General features: G+C 45.7%; 1 protein-coding gene across 2 annotated transcripts in view; it reads left to right on the forward strand.

Annotated features, from left to right (window-relative positions):
* EPC1 (enhancer of polycomb 1) overlaps window positions 1-19,360 on the forward strand; it is a 1,373,110-nt gene that overhangs the window by 153,355 nt on the left and 1,200,395 nt on the right. Inside the window, exon 1 of one of the 2 annotated variants that reach the window (XM_086941548.1) lies at window positions 7,360-7,804. The exons of the other annotated variant lie outside the window; for it this stretch is intronic. Within the exon in view, the coding sequence (XP_086797674.1) occupies window positions 7,652-7,804 (153 nt within the window). The 5' untranslated portion in view covers window positions 7,360-7,651. Of the gene's footprint in view, window positions 1-7,359; window positions 7,805-19,360 lie in introns of those variants that run through there. 2 annotated transcript variants of the gene reach the window in all.

A 19,360-nucleotide genomic window follows, 5' to 3' on the forward strand; every position in this document is an offset into this window, starting at 1 on the left:
TGTCATTCAGACCAGACTAACATCTACTTGAGTTAAAAAATATTGCTAGATCTTCCTATGTATTGGTTTTTTGACTAGTGTTTTGGTTTTTAAAAGTTTGACTCCCAAGAATGTAACAAGATTGTAGCAAGCTCATGGAATGGTCGAAGAGTTGGGTACACTGTACTGGTCACGTGCTCTATACACAAAGCCAGCATTGGTTGTGGAGTGCTCTGCATAAATTACCAAAGAATAATGTGCCTCTTCTACACTTTAAAGTTGTTAGAGATGAAATAAGATGATGGCTGGCAAGTGTTACCTTTCAGCTGTTAAAAAGGAAAATAATTGACATAAGATCCAATAGAAAAGGTTAAAATAACTGCATCTCCATTATGGGATTTTGTATTTTAAGCCACTAAGGGCCCATTAGCCCTAGTTGATCACCCTGCTTTGGACCCAGATTGCTTCTGACTGCCATGCTTTTAGCCTTCGTGCTACAACAATCATCAACCCGGGCCTGAGATTTTCCCTCTGTATCACTCAAATGGAGGGTGATCACAGTCTTGAGTTGACACCTATCAACGGACCGCAACAAGAAATTGCTTCAATTCATGTTTCACTACGAGGTATACCTGCTGGATCTTCTTCTACTCACGACATGCCTAAATCTGTGAAATTCCTTAAAGAAATGCGGTTTTATTTCACAGAAAGTAGATGCTTAAAACATTGATATGAATGCATAGTGTCAGTAGGTGGCAGTACCATTGCCATATGCCCTATTTCTGCTTTCTATTGTTTTGTAGGTAATGCATCCGTTCCATTTTAAATTCCAATGAGGATTTTCCCCACACCATCTTTTAAAAGGTAGCTCTGTACATCTAAAGAGAAAACATTAAAGATCATATCTTCTAAACAAATGTGTGCACATGAAAAGGAAAGTTACTGTAATGTGTTAAACTTTTAGATGTTGTTAATTCCCATCCCTGTAACATGTTCGTATGTGTCTGTGTTCAAAGTAAACAACTACTTGACTGAAGGATATCTAACCCCTAAGTATTATGTTATTTTCTTATTTCAATATATAGTAATCAAAGCTTTTATGGATTACTGTTTTTCCTTATTCCTAAAATAGAAAAGTGTATTTCAGAAAACAACTGGCATAAATACATAAATGAAACAATGTGAAGCAAGTTGTGATTGTATGTTTCCCCACCCTATGAGGTGTATCGCAGCGGCCAGGGCAGCTGAATCCTGAGCACAGGGCTCACTGTTTGATCCCTGTCTCCTGCGGCAGCTCAGCTCAGCACCATCTGACTCTGGGCAATAGCTCACTTAATCTCCACGACGGGCCCCAGCGCCTTGACACCCGTAGGGTTGAGTAGTTGTACCAGATTTACCCCATCAAAAATAATACCCAGAGTCCAGGATGCTTCTTTCCAGTCCAGGGAGGACCTAGATTGGCAGTTCGGAATGGATGGTCTCCATGAGGAGCAGGGTCAAGACTGATTTGCATATGGCTGGGTTGGAACTGGGGTGGCAAAGTGAGCAAAAAAAGATGATGGATTTAACCCAGATCTAATAGTGACTGGGGTTGAGTGTCTAAAAGTTTCATCCCTCCATTCATAATCTTATTGTGTTTTCCCTACGTTGGCAGGGTATGCCCAGACGTGGACCCTTGCTCACTTTGCCACTGGATTCAAGCTAGCCTGGCTGATGAGGGGTCCTACCCCGAAACCGGTCCAAGGATGCTTGTTTCCATTCAAAGGATGACCTAGCTTGGCTGTTTATGCTGGACTGTTCCCATGAGGAGCAGGATCAAGAATGATTTGCATATGGCTGGGTCGGAACTGGGGTGGCAGAAGAACGATGATGGATTTAGCCCAGATATAATAGTGACTGGGGGTGAGTGTCTGAAAAATGTCAGCTCTCTATCATCTTAATGTGTATGCTGTGAACATAGTAATAGTTTGCTATGCTGCATATCAAAGATGTGAATTAGATGTATCTGGGGTGTACCGTCTGGTATGTTTTGCTAGAGGTTAGTCACTTCTCAGGAGACTGCTTTGAGTGCAAACAATGTGAGCCTTACATTTTTCTTCTACGTAGAACAAATAGCAAATATTTAGCTGCAACAGAGTAATGCCATTATGTACATACAACAGTTACATTGTTATTATGACAAAGCAATGACGACGGCGCTTCATAATTATGGAAAAGATTCACACAAAGTAGGCAAATGTTCATATTTTTAACTTGGTATTTACACTCTTCCTTCTGACTTACACCTCACTACCTAGCACCATAATGGGTGCCTTCCTTTATAGTTTGTGGAGATAGCAGCCACGGGCTGAGTCTCTAGACATTACAATTCTAATGCATATAACAATGCTGACTCTGGAGTTCTACTCACAGCTTACTGGATTAAGGGCTGAGGCAGAACAAACAGAGTATTATTTCCATTCTACCCCTTTCCCCTAACTCTGGAAGATGGCAATAATCTAACAACCATTAGTAAAGCCAATAGGTCTATTCGTTGAGACTCATTGCTTTATCATTGTTTTATAGCCATGGTGGACAGCATCCCTGATGCTGTTCAGCATGGCTAAATAAGAAGAAAAAAAAAGGCTGTGGTGCGGCTGGCCACGTCATACAGCAGGTGTTCCCATCACACATGCACACACCTATAAAATGATATGGCACTTTTTTTTTTATCAAGCGAAGGTGGGTGGTTCAAGGACACTGGTATAATGCTGCAACGATGAGGAGTCTGAAGGATAAGCAATGGCGAGAAAAGAGGTTGTGGGTGGGGAAGCAATACGGAGGGTGGGGGAAAGAATCAACCGGCGGGGTGGGGAGAAAAAAACGAGATAGCAGCAAAGAGACGGTGGGGGAAACGCACCTGTTGAGAAAGCAAAGCAGTGGACATTACAAGAGTCTGAGCAAATCATGATGGGGGCAGGAAGAGGCACATGAGTGACTGAGCTACATGGAGTGCAGTGGAAGTGGAGTACAGGAGATAGATAGCTGGACACATGCACGCTTATGTAGTGTTTAACGAAAAAGAAAAAAGCAGTGATTGAGAAGCAAGCATTGGAAGTATAGTAGCCAGTCAATCAAAAGAGATTGCAAATAGGCTATACTCCATGGGAGTAACAAGTATGACTGACAGTCTGGGACACTAAGAAGAAACAGACAAATGAGAGTGATAGGAAAGTCAACCAATAGTAAGCTATGGGCAGGCTCCAAGCCCCTGGTTGTTCTTGCTAAGCTAACAACATATCTTACACAATCAGATAGCTTGACTGTGTGGTAGGCTTGACCTAAAAATAGCAGCGTTGTTAGCAATGATGGGCAAGTGGGCCTCAGCAGCTAGCACCAACGGCCTACAGGGAGAAAGTTAAGTTACCAGCTGAGACGCAGACAGCAGTACCACAGCTGAAGGGAGAAAAAAACTAACCCATCGAGTAAGGGGAAGGTGCACGGAGGGTGCTGCATAGGCAGTCTTGAGGATCATGGACAATCACCTTAGTGCAAGGACAGCTGAGAAAACCACTGGTCTAGGGTGTCTGAGAGAAGCGCTTCCATTAAGGTCTCCACAAGATGCTGGGATTTGTAAATACATGCAGATGTTCTGAAAAAGGAGGCAACAGGTGCAATGTGAATATCAATGACTGGAACTTGTTGGGTCATCTTTCATCTTGAGGCGGTTAAATTGTGAAACTATCATAGCCCCCACTATAATCCTTGGAACCAGTTAATAATTATTTAAACAGATCTAGGCAGAGCAGTAGTAACGCTCAGGATGAGGACTTGGGTAGGAGCTTTAGTTTACAAAGGGGGAGAAAAACATGCTGAAGTCAGTCAGTACCCCCATGCAGATATTAAATTATTAAACTGGCATAACTGAGCTGGTGGTGAAAGCAGTGGACATGAAGCTGGAGGATCTTACAGGTATGACATTTAAACTGGAACAAGCTAAAAAAAGAACACTGTGTACAATGAACTCTGTAGTAAACGCTGTTCCAAACACATCATCATCATAGATCCAAATGAAAGCTATCTCACATTGTGCAGTGGAGAAAATACTGCAAAACAATGATTTGACGAGTGCTACAACTGCTGGTGTCTATGGGCACTGCACGACACCTGATGAAATGGTTCTATAAGTCGCTATTAGGAATGGTTCGGAAACCGCGGGTGGCAATCAAAGATAGATGGAGCACTGTTGTGCTGGGATCTCCCAAACTCCGAGAGGTGTAAAGTCCTGACATACCCTAAAAAAAAGTCTACAGGAATATGAGACTGAAATATACACAATTTCATTATGTCCTCATGGCCCATTTCACACACCACAGACTGCAGGTCATTTATGGCGGGAGCCACGAACCTGCCCCAGATTTACCTTCCTATACGCAGATTTTGTCAAATGAATTGGGGATGTACCCATCTGCAGCCATTCTGGGAGACAGTGATATGTACACTTAACACATCCCTGGGCCCTACTTTTGCCTGTTCTTTGGAAACCTGCCTACTGTGGTTTTTTCCTAGTCCTGGGAAACTGAAAGTGGGCACTAAATTCCTAGATCTGGCACGGCTTTGGTAAAGAGATGCATAGCAATGACGTGGAATTCTGGGGTGGGACCAGCGGCTGCGACTTGGGTGAAGGATGCTGCTTCGGCTAGAGCAGAAGAGAGCCCTGATGTGGGAAGATGCCTGTGGTGTGCAACTACACCCAATTGTGGGGATGTGGACGGAGTGCTAGAGTGTTGGGAACTCCCAGAGGAGGATACAGAGGAAGATATAGACTGACAGGACGTACCAGCCGAGGAAGCCATTGATTTACCCCCCTGGTTATCTAGATGAGGAGGTTGGTGCACATTAGAAGTGATGACTGGCTATGTCTCTTGAGGGAAATATGCCTCTTCACAAGGTTGTGAAACCATGCAACATGGGAGGTTGTGCCCCACCACACCTCTCATGCCCTCACTGGTCAGCTATTCTTAGTGCATCAGCATACCCCCCCCCCCCCCCCTCCCTGTGGACCAATAATTTCTCCTATTGGAACACCCTCACATCTCCACATCAGATTGGAGGAGAGACCCCTGAGACAGCTTGGTTTGCTTTTTTGTTTTGTTTTACCAATCTAAATGTATTGGCCTCTACGAATTCCCTTGATGATACCTTTTAACATCAGCATGATGATTAAACGTGACCTGGAGGAGACTGTCAAAACATCCCTGGACCTAAACGATTGATGAGGCTGGCTACATAATGTTAAAATCAGTGATGGGGAAGAATGTCGTAAGAAGTACCTTATATGATTTCCAGTGTCATTCGAAAATCACATGGTCTGAGTCTGAGGAAAAATTGTCATGTTATTTATTATTCTTGGTATGCACAAGACCTCATACCTCCGTAGGTACCATATGTCTGTGCTTTCCTTTACATGCTGCCAATACGCTACGAAGACCCTTGTTTTCATTATAGAGATGCTTTCATGTACTACATATTCTAAAAGCCAATAAATACGGTAAAAATATAATAATTTGGCAAATAAAACCCACACCGTAATACTTGTAGTCGTTGTTTACAACAATTTTTCAAACGCTGGTCTATTACCTATTTTATCAGAAACTCACCTTCTATCCGGATTGCCACACTGGGCTTCAATGTTCGAGATTTATAAATCATAAATCAGGTAACACTTGTCGACTTTAAATAAATTGGCAAAAAAATGACTTTAATAAGATAGATGATGTAAAATAATCTAAAGCTTTCCACCCACAGATTCTTATCATGCCACAGAGTGTTGCCTAATATATTTAAGAAATCATATCAGATTCCTAGACGTGCCCAGCGTCTCCATACCCTGTTTGTACCTAAAAAATAAAAGAAAAGGTATACGCACCATGTTCCTTTATCTTATCCAAATTTCTTCCTACCTACTCTATTAGATACAGGACATTCATCTAAATGACAACCTGTTATATATTCACAGGTTCTAAGTTATATCTGAACATTAAACAGAGTATACTGTTCCTTGGCATATTAATCCCCTGGCCAAAGGACATAAAGTAAGCCTTTTAGATATAATCACTTCCCACACGGGGCGCTACATAAGTTAGACTGGGATGTTTGGTTTTCACTATCCCTCCATCTTCAATACTGTTCTCTTCACATCTTATAAACCCCCCCCCCCTCCCTTTTCCTTTCTCTCTATCACACTTTGTCTCAATTTTTTGAAATAAAAATAAAATGAAGGCATACCAAGTTGATTAATGTATCCAATCGTTGTGTGCCAGTTAAGTATTGTAACGCGAAATATAGTTCATATTAACACGCAAAGTAATGACGATGTCAATTGTTTAGCATGTTTTTTTAAATTAATTGCAGGATTTGTGGCTTTTCCTGACTAAGGCATACTTTACGCCGAAACGTGCGTTGAAGATGGAAGTACTCTACCACGAGATTGTCTTTTTTAATTATTGTTTTTTTAAAGATTTTTTTTAATAAATGACAAAGAAATTGTATCTTAATATGTAATATGGTGGTTTTATTATATTGTTTTTTTAATAATTGTTTTTTTAAAGATTTTTTTAATAAATGACAAAGAAATTGTATCTTAATATGCAATACGGTGGTTTTATTATATTGTGTTAACACTGATATGTAAGAATGAACTTGTGTACTTTTTTAATTACTTATTGTTACATTCAGTTACTTTAACTAGACACTCAAAATAAGAAATGTTATACACAATTATTGCCTACGAAGTTATTTTTCATGGTCTATTACGTGGCAGTTCCATGCAGATAAAGTACCAACACGAATTATGAAAAAGACAAATTACACTCTGTAATATATTATAAAACGTGGGATGTTTTTCCCGTGGCTTGTTTTGACAGTTTGGACAGGAACTTTATTGCTTTTAATATGTTGGAATATAGTACAATCTCGGGTTGAATACTGTTTTTGGGGAGGAACGGGGGTTGCAAAATGCTGACCGTCATATTTTATTATCTCACTATCATTCATGTTGACTAATGGGATTGAAGGCTGTGAAAGTCTAACTGCAGATGTGGTCTTTGCAGAAGACAGCAGCTATCAAGGAGAGTAAGGAAACATGTTGAAGCGGTAGCATGTTGAGTAGCTTAGCTGTGCAACAGCAGCGTAGCTTCTCATACCGTAGTCACACGTGACCCTGAAAGTCTTCTTGTGGATGCTGAATGCTTCCACCCCTCCCTCGCGCCATGCCCTGGGGTGACGGCTCCACGCTGTGTTATTGCTAAACCCGTCGGCTCTTGTACAGTGCGCGTGGCCGGCCCGTATTCAGGCTCTTGGAATCGCGTGCCGCAGCTGCAGTGTACTGCTTTTGTGCCCGCGCACGTGCGCGATGCAGTGTGGGAATGGCTGTTCGGTGCCGGGGTTGGCCGAAAGCGCGCACAGTGGAGTTTTAATGTCCGCCATGTTGGCCATGGCGTATTGAAGAGACTGAGAGAAACCGAAGCGGGGGGAGACCCCCCCCCAAAAAAAGACCGGAGTTTTCCATATCTGAAGCTCTGGTCTGTGTAACCCGAAACTGTCCATGGAAAGTGAGGAATATAATGAGCTGTGTCCATGAGAGCGGCCACGGGCGGCGCCGAGAAAGAGCGCAGATCTTTATTTAAAAACAATGAGTAAATTGTCGTTTCGAGCACGGGCGCTGGACGCGTCCAAGGCTCTACCCATCTTCCGCTGCGAGGACCTTCCTGATCTGCACGAATATGCGTCCATCAACCGCGCAGTGCCGCAGATGCCGACGGGGATGGAAAAGGAAGAGGAGTCGGTACGTTTGAATTATATAATTATTTCCGTGCTGTGAGCTAGGCTACCTCCCTGTCTGCGTGAGGTTCAACAAAATGGCCGTCGTGCAATGCACGACTTCGATCACGAGCACCGCCGTGGTCAGCCTAAGCGCACACTAAGATGGGGTTTGTGTGCACAAGACGGCGCAGCCCGTTTATACCCCCGTGCTCGGCGGATTCAGTCGGTAGGACTTGGGGGAGGGGTGAAAAACATGAAGTCATGTGATACACCGTACATTCGCCATTTTGTTTTTGGCCTGGTCGGCACTACACTACATTTTATTTCTGTGCCAGGGCGCGCGCTCGTGCGCGCTGCCTATGTGACGTTTGCGCGAGCACGAATATAACGTTCACAGTTGCCGGTAGAGAAGGAGCACTGTCTATCAGTAACATTGTCAATAAATACATTTTCAGACACCAAGGTTTGGCCTCCTAATACACGCCGCTCTCTGGTGGATTTCTATCCAGAAGTCTTCCTCCCCGCTGTTAACGTTCATTGTTTTTTTTTCTCTTTAGTTTTACAGGCTAACGTTTTTGAAGTTCGTACTACGTTCTACATTCCCCAGTTATGCTTGTGTCAAAATCTTCGTGGAATTTAATTGGCCGTTTCTTGCTTCAAAATATTTTTCCTGGAATATCTAACATGTTGTCTAAATTGATGTAAGAGTCTTTCTTGGCAATGTACACATAGGAACTGATTCTGAAAAGCATGTGGGCTTGGAGGGTAAACAGTACAGCAGTAGTATTTTAAATACCCGCTTATATTAATTTGTGCATCGATCCTTAAATGTCCAACTCCCAAGTAAAAATTTAAGGAGAGCACCGTCCTTTCTATTTATACTAACTGCATATGAATATTCCAATGTAATTTCTAATTTATTTTGGGGCCTCTTTAGGATTACTGCTTTATGCACTGCAACATCTATTGTGAGTAGGCCCCTTAGCCTATGTCACAGATTTGGATGAATTTTAGTGTATGCAGGATCATGTTTATCTGTGTCAGTGTACAGTTGGCTTGGTTCTGTTACTTACACATACGACCCTGATACTGTATTAAACTTACATATGTAAAAGAACCATGTATTTTTGGGAGTGCCTCAAACTCCTAGTGCACCCAACACACAAGGTGACAGGAATACATTTTGTTACCTATGGTAATCTTCATTGCCCCGATTAAGGTCCTCTTCCCAGTCCCTACAATGTGAGGCAGTCCTGCCTCACCACAGGCCTATTAAAAATGCTAGTGTTTTCTTTATTTCCATTATATAAGCCCCTCCCACCCACCACCATGCCTGTTATCAACAAGTCCGGACACAAACACCGTGGGAGGGAGGGGACTGGGACAAGGAGAGCCTTAACCGAGGTAATGAAGATTACTGGTAAGTAACAAAACTTTACTCCCTCTTATGTCCTCCTTGTCACTGTCCTTACAATGTGAGGACCACCCAAGCAGAAAAACCATGAAGGAAAACGCCGGACACCAGGGATCCTTGCAAATGTACAAAACATTTACTCAAACAAATAATTAAGACACTGCACCATTCAAGACGGTAACAGCAAAACTGTCCATCGAGGTGAAACGTCTTGAATAATCAGGAGACAGTAGAGGAGATTGAACTTGCAGGTTTATTGGAAACACCTTATCCATCAGACACCAGGGAGCAACTGACCCTTGAGCAACCATGTGCATGTTCTATGTTCTATAGAACTTACATATTAATGAGAAGAAAGAAGACCCTACACATCGCCCTTCCAATAATGAGATACACTTGAAAATTAATAACAATATGAACATGAATGTTACAAAATGGTGTACAAACTTACACAAATACTAATATCCTAGTTTTTAAGCCCTTCGCTGCATGCGTCGGCCAGCGGCTGTCTCGTGCACTACCTTTGTAGTGCTACGCACGTCCGTTGGCCGACTCTGCCCCGCCCACTGCGCTAAACCACCGCACCGCGGCGGAATTGCCGCTGCGGTTAAGATATACATTTTTTTTTTAATCTTAACAAAAAGCTAAACAACATAATCTTCCATATATTTAGGTACAGTTGTTCGACGATCACTACGTCTTGTGTAAGTGTTAGAGACATTTGTGCGAACAAACATGTTATCATTAAATTTATTCTTATCAGGATTGTTGTTGAGAACAACAACTCTGCTCAAATTCCAAATCCTTCCATTCTCAAACTTAACTGCATTTCTGAAACATTTTATTAAACACATGGGAGCAGTGTATTTAGACCAACATAAAGCTCCTACGGGAGCCTTTACAAGTACTAATTCACCTACTTTCACATCAACATCTCTAACATTTTTCCTTTATCAAATTTAACTTACTATATTTTTGATGCTTTTCTTCTCTTTGCCTCCAACTACCAATGTTACTGTCTTTCACACCTTTACCCCAAATTATCCAAGTAGGGCATCATCTAGTATTAGGAGCTCTTCCTTTGAATAGCTCAAATGGCGTTTTCCGAGTAGAAGTGTGAAGAGAAAAACGATGGGCTAGAATCCACTTTTGCAACTCTTTCTTCCAATTCAAAGAGTTCACTCTAGAGAGTTGAATATTTTCTTTTATTACTCTATTGAACCTTTCAACTGCTTCATTGGACTCAGGGTGATAAAAAGCACATTTGTTATGCGTAATACCACAGGATAAAAGAGTTTTTGGAAAACCTCTTTTAAACACATCTTGTAAAAATGAAATCACACAATTAGATGTTACCTCTGTTACACATGAAACTTCAACCCATCTAGAGTAAAGATCAATTGGGACTATCAAATAAGGAGTACGATTCTCACCATTGAGTGGACCATCAAGATCGATGGCTATATCTTACCAGGGACCATCGGGTAGTCTTCTACAAACCATAGGCACAGTTCGAGGAGTTAGTATCTTATCACTTATCTTGCATTGCATGCACTCTTACCTCTCACTCAATTTCCGCATCCATTCCTGGCCACCAGAATGAAACTCTGGCTTTCTCTGGCTTTTACTATACCGAAGTGACCCTGATGAGCTTTCTCCAGTAAACTTTTCCTAATAGAGGAAGGAGGAACCAACTTAGTGCGGAACCAACTTAGTGCCCCTTAATAATATTTCTTTATCAACAGATAGTTCGGTTGCAATCGTACGCCAAACTTTAGGCAAAGAATTATCAAATGAATTTTCAGATTTAATCATATCTATAACTTTTTTCAGTACACTATCTTTTTGAATCTCCTCTTTTCGCTCATCTTCTTTTATTACACATGAAGTTATTTCACAAACGCTAACCTCTTCTTCCATCACATCATCCACAAACTCATCTTCCTCAATGTCACATACAAGGCGAGACTGACAATCCGCTGTTACGTTATCAACACCGTGTAGAGGCTCCACTGCAAAATAGAAATCTTGAAGACCAATAACCCATCTTATCCGAGAGGAAATTCAATCTATACATTTTTTTGAAAATATTTCTTTCAATGGTTTATGATGAGAACAGACTTTAAAATGAGTTGCCCAAACAAAATTCTGAAACTTATTCAGTGCCCAGAAGAAAGCTAAAGCCTCTTTTTCAATTACATGCAAAACATCAAAGCGATGATGCTGGACAAACGTATGATGGGACTGCCAAGTAGCCACCCTATAAATCTCCTGGATAGAAACCCCTGCCACCTCAGCCCAGGCAGCGGACACGGACCGTGTCAAACACACCTGAGTTGGGAGAGGCAGACCCACAGACTTATAGGACTGCCAGACCGCCAAACACATCCACCGACTGATGGTGGAAGTAGATGCCTTCTTCCCCTAGGCCACACCCCCACAGGAGACAAAAAGGACAGGAGAAAGATGAAACCCCAGGGCACTTTAAAGGTAAACCTGAAGGGCTCGGTGAACATCCAAGGCAGAAGGAGCAAGCGTATCTCCAGGCAAATCCGGAAGAACTACCTAATACTGTAAATGGAATTTGGAGGAAACCGTAGGAAGAAAAGCCGGTTCAAGACGCAAAACCACCCTGTCCTACAAGAACTGTAAATAAGGAAAGGACACAAGCAAAGCAGCCAACTCACCCAACCGCTTAGCGGAGGTGATGGCCAACTTTAGTAGACAACCACAACAGATCAGCCTCCAACAAGGGCTCAAAAGGGGGCAACTGCAGATCCCTCAGAACAGTCGGCAAATCCCAAGAACGCACAATTAAAGGAGCGATCAGACGACAAAGCCGAAAGCTCAGCAGAAGCAAGACTCGCCAAAAGAGCAATACCCTCCAATGAGGTCCCCCTACCCCTACATGCCCAAAACCACAGCCCACTGAGCAGACAAAGTAGAAGGCGAAAGGTCTTTCAAAAACCCATCTCGAGGGGCGTGGCCAAGATGGCGACTGAGTAGGACGTGTATCAGAGTCCCTCCGGCGCCACGAGTCCTAAAGCTTTGCCCTGCACCCTCTTGGGACCCATCTCCAGCGGGGATTGCTGCCCTACCGACACCCTGCTGCAGCGGCGAACCGGCTGGGGGTCCTGTTTCGCCCGCTGGAGCCGCAACTAGACTGGACGGAACGGGAGGCCTAAAACGCGCCGAGATCCGGGCGCTGGATTGAGCTCTGGCTGCGAGAGTGCGCGGAGCGTGGGCAGGCCTGGTGTCCAGGTGGGACGGGAGAAGCCCCTGCAGCCCGATTACTGCTGTCGACGTCAGTGGGCCCTGGGAGAGCGGTAGAGGGCCTATCGCTAGTGGACCTGGGGCCGGGGGAGTGGGGGAGTCCCCGAAACAACAGAGCGGGAGCCTCGAGATATCAGGGCGTAGGCCAGGGAAGTGAGTGAGCGATCTGCCGGCTGCATGACGATAGCAGGGCCCATCTGGAGCGAGTTGCGGCCTAGTGGGACTTTGCCTTGGTGATCGACGATACAGCCCGCCCTGCATGGTGTCCCGCCCTAGGCGCGCTGTGCCCCCATCCTGCGCCGTGTCGCCCTGCCTCCTGCCCCTATCCATTGCCTGACCGGGTGGCGACTGGATCTGCGAGCTGCCTCTTCCCTGTGAGGGACTGCCTGTATTACCCCCTGTGGGATCGGACTTCTGGGCCTCGGCCTGGAGTAAAGCACATGTGATCGACGTGGGGCCTAGTTTAGCACGTGGACGCCTGGTCCGGATGTGTGAGCGGTGCAGTGGCCTTGCCAGCCTCAGGGGCGTGCTGTGGGAAGGAGGCGCACTGTGGTCGACTATGGCTGCTGCCAGGATGAAGAAAGAAAAACCGGGCAAGGACGGGGTACCGAAGAGCTCAGGGCAGGCCGTGTCCCCAGTGGCTGACAAGTCCCCGGGCCGGAGTCAGGCGGAGGATCCTGCGACCAAGGCCTTTATGCTGGAGCTTTTCGCAGCAATCAAAGAGGACCTTGCAGGGCTGCGCAGCCAGCTAGCCGCGGACTTGAGGGAGGTCCGGAGAGACGTGGACGAAGTAGGGGAACGTGTGGCCACATTGGAAGAACATGACCTGGAGACCGGGGGCGACATACATCGGCTTCAGCAGGACGTTATTAGGCTTACTGAACAGAACCTCGACCTACAGGCACATGCAGAGGATTTGGAGAACCGTTCCCGCCGCAACAATATCCGGATCAGGGCGGTGCCATGGAAGGGTGAGGGAACGCATCTCCGTGAGTACGTTGAGGCCCTCTTTAAGCAGATCCTGCAAGACGAGGAGGTCACAGACATTCGAATGGACAGAGTGCACCGTGTGGGCCTACCCAAGGGATCGAAGGCACCACCTCCGGACATCCTCGTCTGCGTGCATGATTTTCAATTGAAGGAGTGTATTCTCAAGATGGCGCGCAATGTCGTCCCCCTGCCGTGGGCATAGTCCAGTGCTCTACCTGGACTTGGCGGCTTCTACACTGCAGAAGCGCAGGGACTTCAAGCCAGTCACTTTTTTCCTGCGAGATCGCAACGTCGCATACAGGTGGGGTCATCATTTCCGACTAATTTTTCGCTGGCAAGATAAACTGGTTCAGGTGCGCTCGCTCACAGTAGCCATGGACCTCCTGGGTATTGAACACACAGAAGCGGAGTCAACGGGCGGTAACGACACTCACAGGCGACAACGACGTTCGACGGAGTGGCAGAAGGTGGGCCGCTCTGCTCCCAAGAAGGGTCCAGATCCCTCAGCATGTCTCCAGGAGAGGGGCACAGCTGTAGCCTCTGTGGCTCTGGTTACGGAGGCTGCCCCGGATGATGTCTCGGAGGTGCTGTGAGGCCTGAGAGGGTAAACAGATGGCTTCGGAGGGGGGACATCCCCTGAAAGTACTTTAATATGTACTGTTGGTTGAGTGAGTCCCGTACCGGGAAGAGGAAGACTGTGGATTGGTACCTATTTCCCTTGCCTATGTGGCCTGTACTACTGACATGCGTACTTCACTTTGTCTTTTTTCACTTTAATTTGGTTCCGTTATGGGGGGGTTCAGTGTGTGTGCTGGGGGATGGGGGGGGAGTGAGTGCAGGGGGGGACTCCGCATCAGACCTTTGCCGCTTGTGCATATGTGTGCATTTCTGCTCCTTTCCTTCATGCTGATGGATGTGTGTTCTGATTGCTCACGGGAGCCATGCTCGGCCCTGAATTTGCCCTGGGGCACTTGTGATGCAGATCAAATTCGACTGGGATGGCTAGGGAGTTGAAAGTGGTGAGCCTTAATGTCCGGGGACTAAACAATCTAGTGAAACGCTCTGCCGTCCTATCCCTACTTGAACAGTCTGGGGGTGATGTCTGCCTCCTACAGGAGACGCACCTCCTGCACAAGGACGAGCGTCGAATGAGAGATAAAAGATTCCCCCTTAAATTGTGGTCGTCGTGCCCGGCCAAGAAAAATGGAGTTGCCCTCCTCTTTAGCTCCCGGATGCGCTGTAAGGTCTTGGCTCACCTGGTGGATATACAGGGGAGGTTCTTGGCGGTGCAGGTGCAGTGGGTGGGACACGATCTTTACCGTTGGGTCCATGTACGCACCAAACACGCAACAGGAGTCATTTCTGCGCACAGCTTTGGCCCAGGTCCTTGCTTCCCCTGACGCTTTCCTCTTGGTGGGGGGGGGGGGGGCTTTAACCTTGTAATGGATGAGACTAGCGATAGGTCGGCAAATAGATTGCACAGCTCAGGGTCCTGGTCGGTAGAGGGGAAGCAGTGGTTGGCGGACGGTGGATTGCATGATGTGTGGCGGCTACAACACCCCCAGGAGTGCGACTATACATATTATTCTGCTGCACACCAGACATATGCGCGCCTTGACCACTTTCTGGCCCCCTCCGCCCTGTTGCCCCACGATGCGGATATTGCTCCCCGATCCCTCTTGGACCATGCGCCCCTGTCGGTCATTTTCACTCTATGCGGCGCACGCACCCCCTCAGCTGGCTGGCGGTTACACGACTCCATGCTTCGCGCGGACACTGTTGTAGGTAAGGTCAGGGACACTATTACGTACTACTTCACCGAGAACCCCGTCGGAGAAACGGCGATTGCATCTGTTTGGGAGGAGCTGAAGCTGGTGCTTAGGGGTGATTTTATTGCTTTGGCAGCCACATACTTCAAGCTTCGAAGAGATAAGAGGGGGGAGCTGGAGAAGGATGTTCGGGGCTTGGAGACTATACTCTAACATACCGGGGCCCGCAGGGTTTGGAGAGAGCTCGAAACTGAGGCGCATGCTGAAACACCTGGATCTCGATAGGGCAGAATACGCGTTATTGCGCCTGCGCCATAAGTTTTACATGAGTGGAGACAAGGGGGGTAAAATGCTTGCGCACCGCTTGCGGGCCCAGGCCCAGTCACGGGCCATTGCCGCCATCCGGGACCACCAATCTGTGTCATGTACCATTGACACTGAGATCGCAGCTACCTTCCACCATTTCTACCAATCCTTGTACACAGAGGAGGGTTCCCCACCCGCTGAGTGTGACCGGTACATCGCTGCGGCTGGCGTTACCCCCTTGTTGGAGAGTGCGGTCGAAGATCTGGACTCGGAGATCCGAGTGGAGGAGGTTATCTCCGCTATTTCCCGACTAAAGTTAGCAAAAATCCCCCGGGCCCGATGGTTTCTTGGCACTGTTTTATAAAACTTCTTGCCGGGAATTTGCTCCGTTTCTGACCCGCCTTTTTAATTCATTCCTTGAGATTGGCTCGGTCACACCCTCTATGTCAGATGCTGCCATAACGGTCATACTTAAACCCGTCAAGGACCCCGCGGATTGTAGTTCCTACCGGCCAATCTCTCTCCTTAACATCGACGCTAAGCTCTTCGCTGGTATTCTCGCGGCCCGACTTAGCCCCCTTATGGATGGAGTGGTTGAACCGGACCAGTCAGGCTTCGTTCCCACCCGCCAAGGCAGCGACAGCTCCAAGAGATTGTTACACCTGCTGGATGGAGTACACCGCGCAAAGACCCAGGCCCTCTTTCTATCCATCGATGCGGAGAAGGCCTTTGATAGGGTCGAGTGGTGATTCCTTTTCTGAGTGCTGCGGGCTTATGGACAATAAGGGCAATTTCCTGCGCTGGATCCAGGCCCTGTATGCGTCTCCAAGGGCAGTCGTGCGGGTCAATGGCTGTAGATCGGCACCATTCTCTATCACCAGGGGGACGCGGCAGGGGTGCCCCCTCTCGCCGCTCCTGTGTGCGTTTTATATGGAGCCCTTTGCTCAACGTGTCAGATCCCATCCCGACATTGCGGGCATTCAATTCGGAGCCGACAAGCATAAAATAAAAATAAGCCTGTACGCTGACTATCTCATTCTGGCGTTACGGAACCCTGCTGCCTCTCTGCGCTGATTCGGGCTTTCCATGCCGTGCAGGGGTGTGGAATTTATTGAAATATGTACTTGTCCATGGGACAAGTAGCTTCATAAATCTACTTGTCCTGTAACAAAATCCACTTGTCCCTTTGGTGCCATGTAGTGCACCGTCAAATAATGGCTGCAATCTCTTTGTAGAAGAGCTCTGATAATAGCCTCTCTGGTTATGTCAGGCTAATACTATAGAAGGATTTGAATTTTGGAGGTTTTCACCAGTTCTTCTCTAATTTTTTCCCATACTGAGAAAGGTCGGAAATTTACCCCTGACAACGGCAGAAGTAAAGTTTCTTCCAGGGCTGGGAAAAATGTGGTTGGAGAAAAAGTGAACTTGTAAACACTCAACAGATTTCCGCTGGGGCATATTCATATTTGCTCATGCTAAGATGCAATTCACAAATATTTTCTAGGACTACGGTTTTCTGGCCTACTTAAGGAAATTCATTTGAATTCATGAAAAACGTAAATCTCCTTTAATACAAGGACATATATCATGGGTGCACTTTCTTGACTTTAACATTTGAGCCCCTAATCAAATTTGAGTTAACCAAGACCTTTCGTTTTTATTGAAATGGGATCTCTTCCTATCTGTGAGCTGGCTTCATTGCGTGTGATAGCATTCTGCTCTTTTACAAAATAGTTTTGTTCAGTGCCAGGAATTTCTATGGCAATGTGGCTTTTATGAGACCAAATGCTAGCTGTCTAGTAAGAACTCGCTGGCAAACAGCACCACGCCTACCTGATAATCCCAAGGTAGAGAAAGGAGCACAACGTAGGCCAAGTGAGTAACCAGAACATTTAAATACCCCCCACGATGATTCAAAGTTCTTATGACACCAAGCAAGCGAAAAAAAGTAATTGGAATCCTCTCCACAATAGCTCTCTTGCCTCTTCCATCTAAGCATCTATTCATTCATCCTTTCACCCACTGATATCTAGCATTTCACCTTTACATTGGCACCCATTCATTCTTTTATCCATTACCTTTCACCAATCTGTTCATCCATCTGTTCATCTGTCTGTCGATCCATGACTCATCCATATCCAAACCTACCCATTCATCTCCAAACCTATCCATTTCAACCAATCATCCATCCATCCTTTCGCTCATCCATACACCCTCCCTTTTACTCCATCTAGATACCCTTCCATTCACTTCATATATCCACCCTCCCTTTCACTCATCCTTCCACCCACCCTTCGACCCATCCATCAATCCATCCATTTATCCTTTACATTCATCCATCCTTTCGCTGTCTAATCCTTACACCCTGTAACCCATCCACTCATTCACCCTTTCCTTCATTATAACATCCTTTGTCCATCCACCATCCCGGTCACTCATTCATCCATCCATCCATCCATCCATCTAGCTACTCACTCATCCTTTCACCCACACATCCATTCATCCTTTCAAATTAATTACAAGTCTTTGTCTGCCGAGCTGCAGACAGAAGAGGCCCATCAAGAGCTCCACCACCTCTACTGTTGCTGCTAAAGCCTATCCTGCCATCTCCAAACCTATCGATCCAACTGATCCATCCCGCCTTCCTTTCACTCATCCATCCTTTTGCTCATCCATCCATCCTTTCACCCCACACATCCTCCTTTTCACTCCTATTCATCCATCCTTTCACTCATCCCTCCATCCATCCACCCCATCCATCCTCCTTTTCACTCATCTATCCACCTACCCTTTCACTTCATCCATTTATGCTTTAGCTCATCCATCCACCCTTTCAACCATCCATCTTCCATTTCGCTCAAATATCCATCCACCCTTTCACTAATCCCTCCATCCACCTTTACACTCAACTCTCCACCCACCAAGCCATCCGTCAACCCTTCCACCCAGCCACCCACCCATCCATCCATTCCTCAACCAGTCAGCTATCTATTCATCTACTCTCTCACCCATTAATCCACCCTTTCAGTAAGTCGTCCATCCTTTCACTCATCAATCCACTTTCAACCTATCCATCCACTCACCCATCCCTTCATTCACCCTTGCTCTTTTCCTCCCATTCTCACACATCCATCCTTACATCCATCCACTCATTCATCCATCTATCCATTCACCCTTTCACTCCACTCATTCATCCATCTATCCATCCTTTCACTCATTCATGCATCCATCGATTCACCCTTTCACTCATTAATGTATGCATCTATCATCCACTCTTGCACGTATTCAACCATGCATCTATACATCTACCCTTTCACGTATTCATACATGCACCTATCCATCAACTCATTTATCCATGCACCTATCATCCACCCTTTCACTCACTCATCCATTTATGAATCTAAAAATCCACCCTTACGCTCCACTCATTCATCCATTCAGCCTTTCACTCATTCATCCATGCATGCATTTATCCATTCACCCATTCACTCATTAATGTATGCATCTATCATCCACTCTTGCACGTATTCATCCATGTATCTGTATATCCACCCTTTCACTCATTCATCCATGCATCAATCCATTCACCCATTCACTCATTAATGTATGCATCTATTATCCACTCTTGCACGTATTCATCCATGCATCTGTATATCCACCCTTTCACTCATTCATCCATGCATCTATCCATTCACCCATTCACTCATTAATGTATGCATCTATCATCCACTTTTGCACGTATTCATCCATGCATTTATACATCCACCCTTTCAGTTATTCATACATGCATCTATCCATTCACCCTTTCACTCATTAATTTATGCAT

Source organism: Lissotriton vulgaris, chromosome 10 (assembly GCF_964263255.1).
Source record: "Lissotriton vulgaris chromosome 10, aLisVul1.2, whole genome shotgun sequence".
Lineage (NCBI taxonomy): Eukaryota > Metazoa > Chordata > Amphibia > Caudata > Salamandridae > Lissotriton > Lissotriton vulgaris.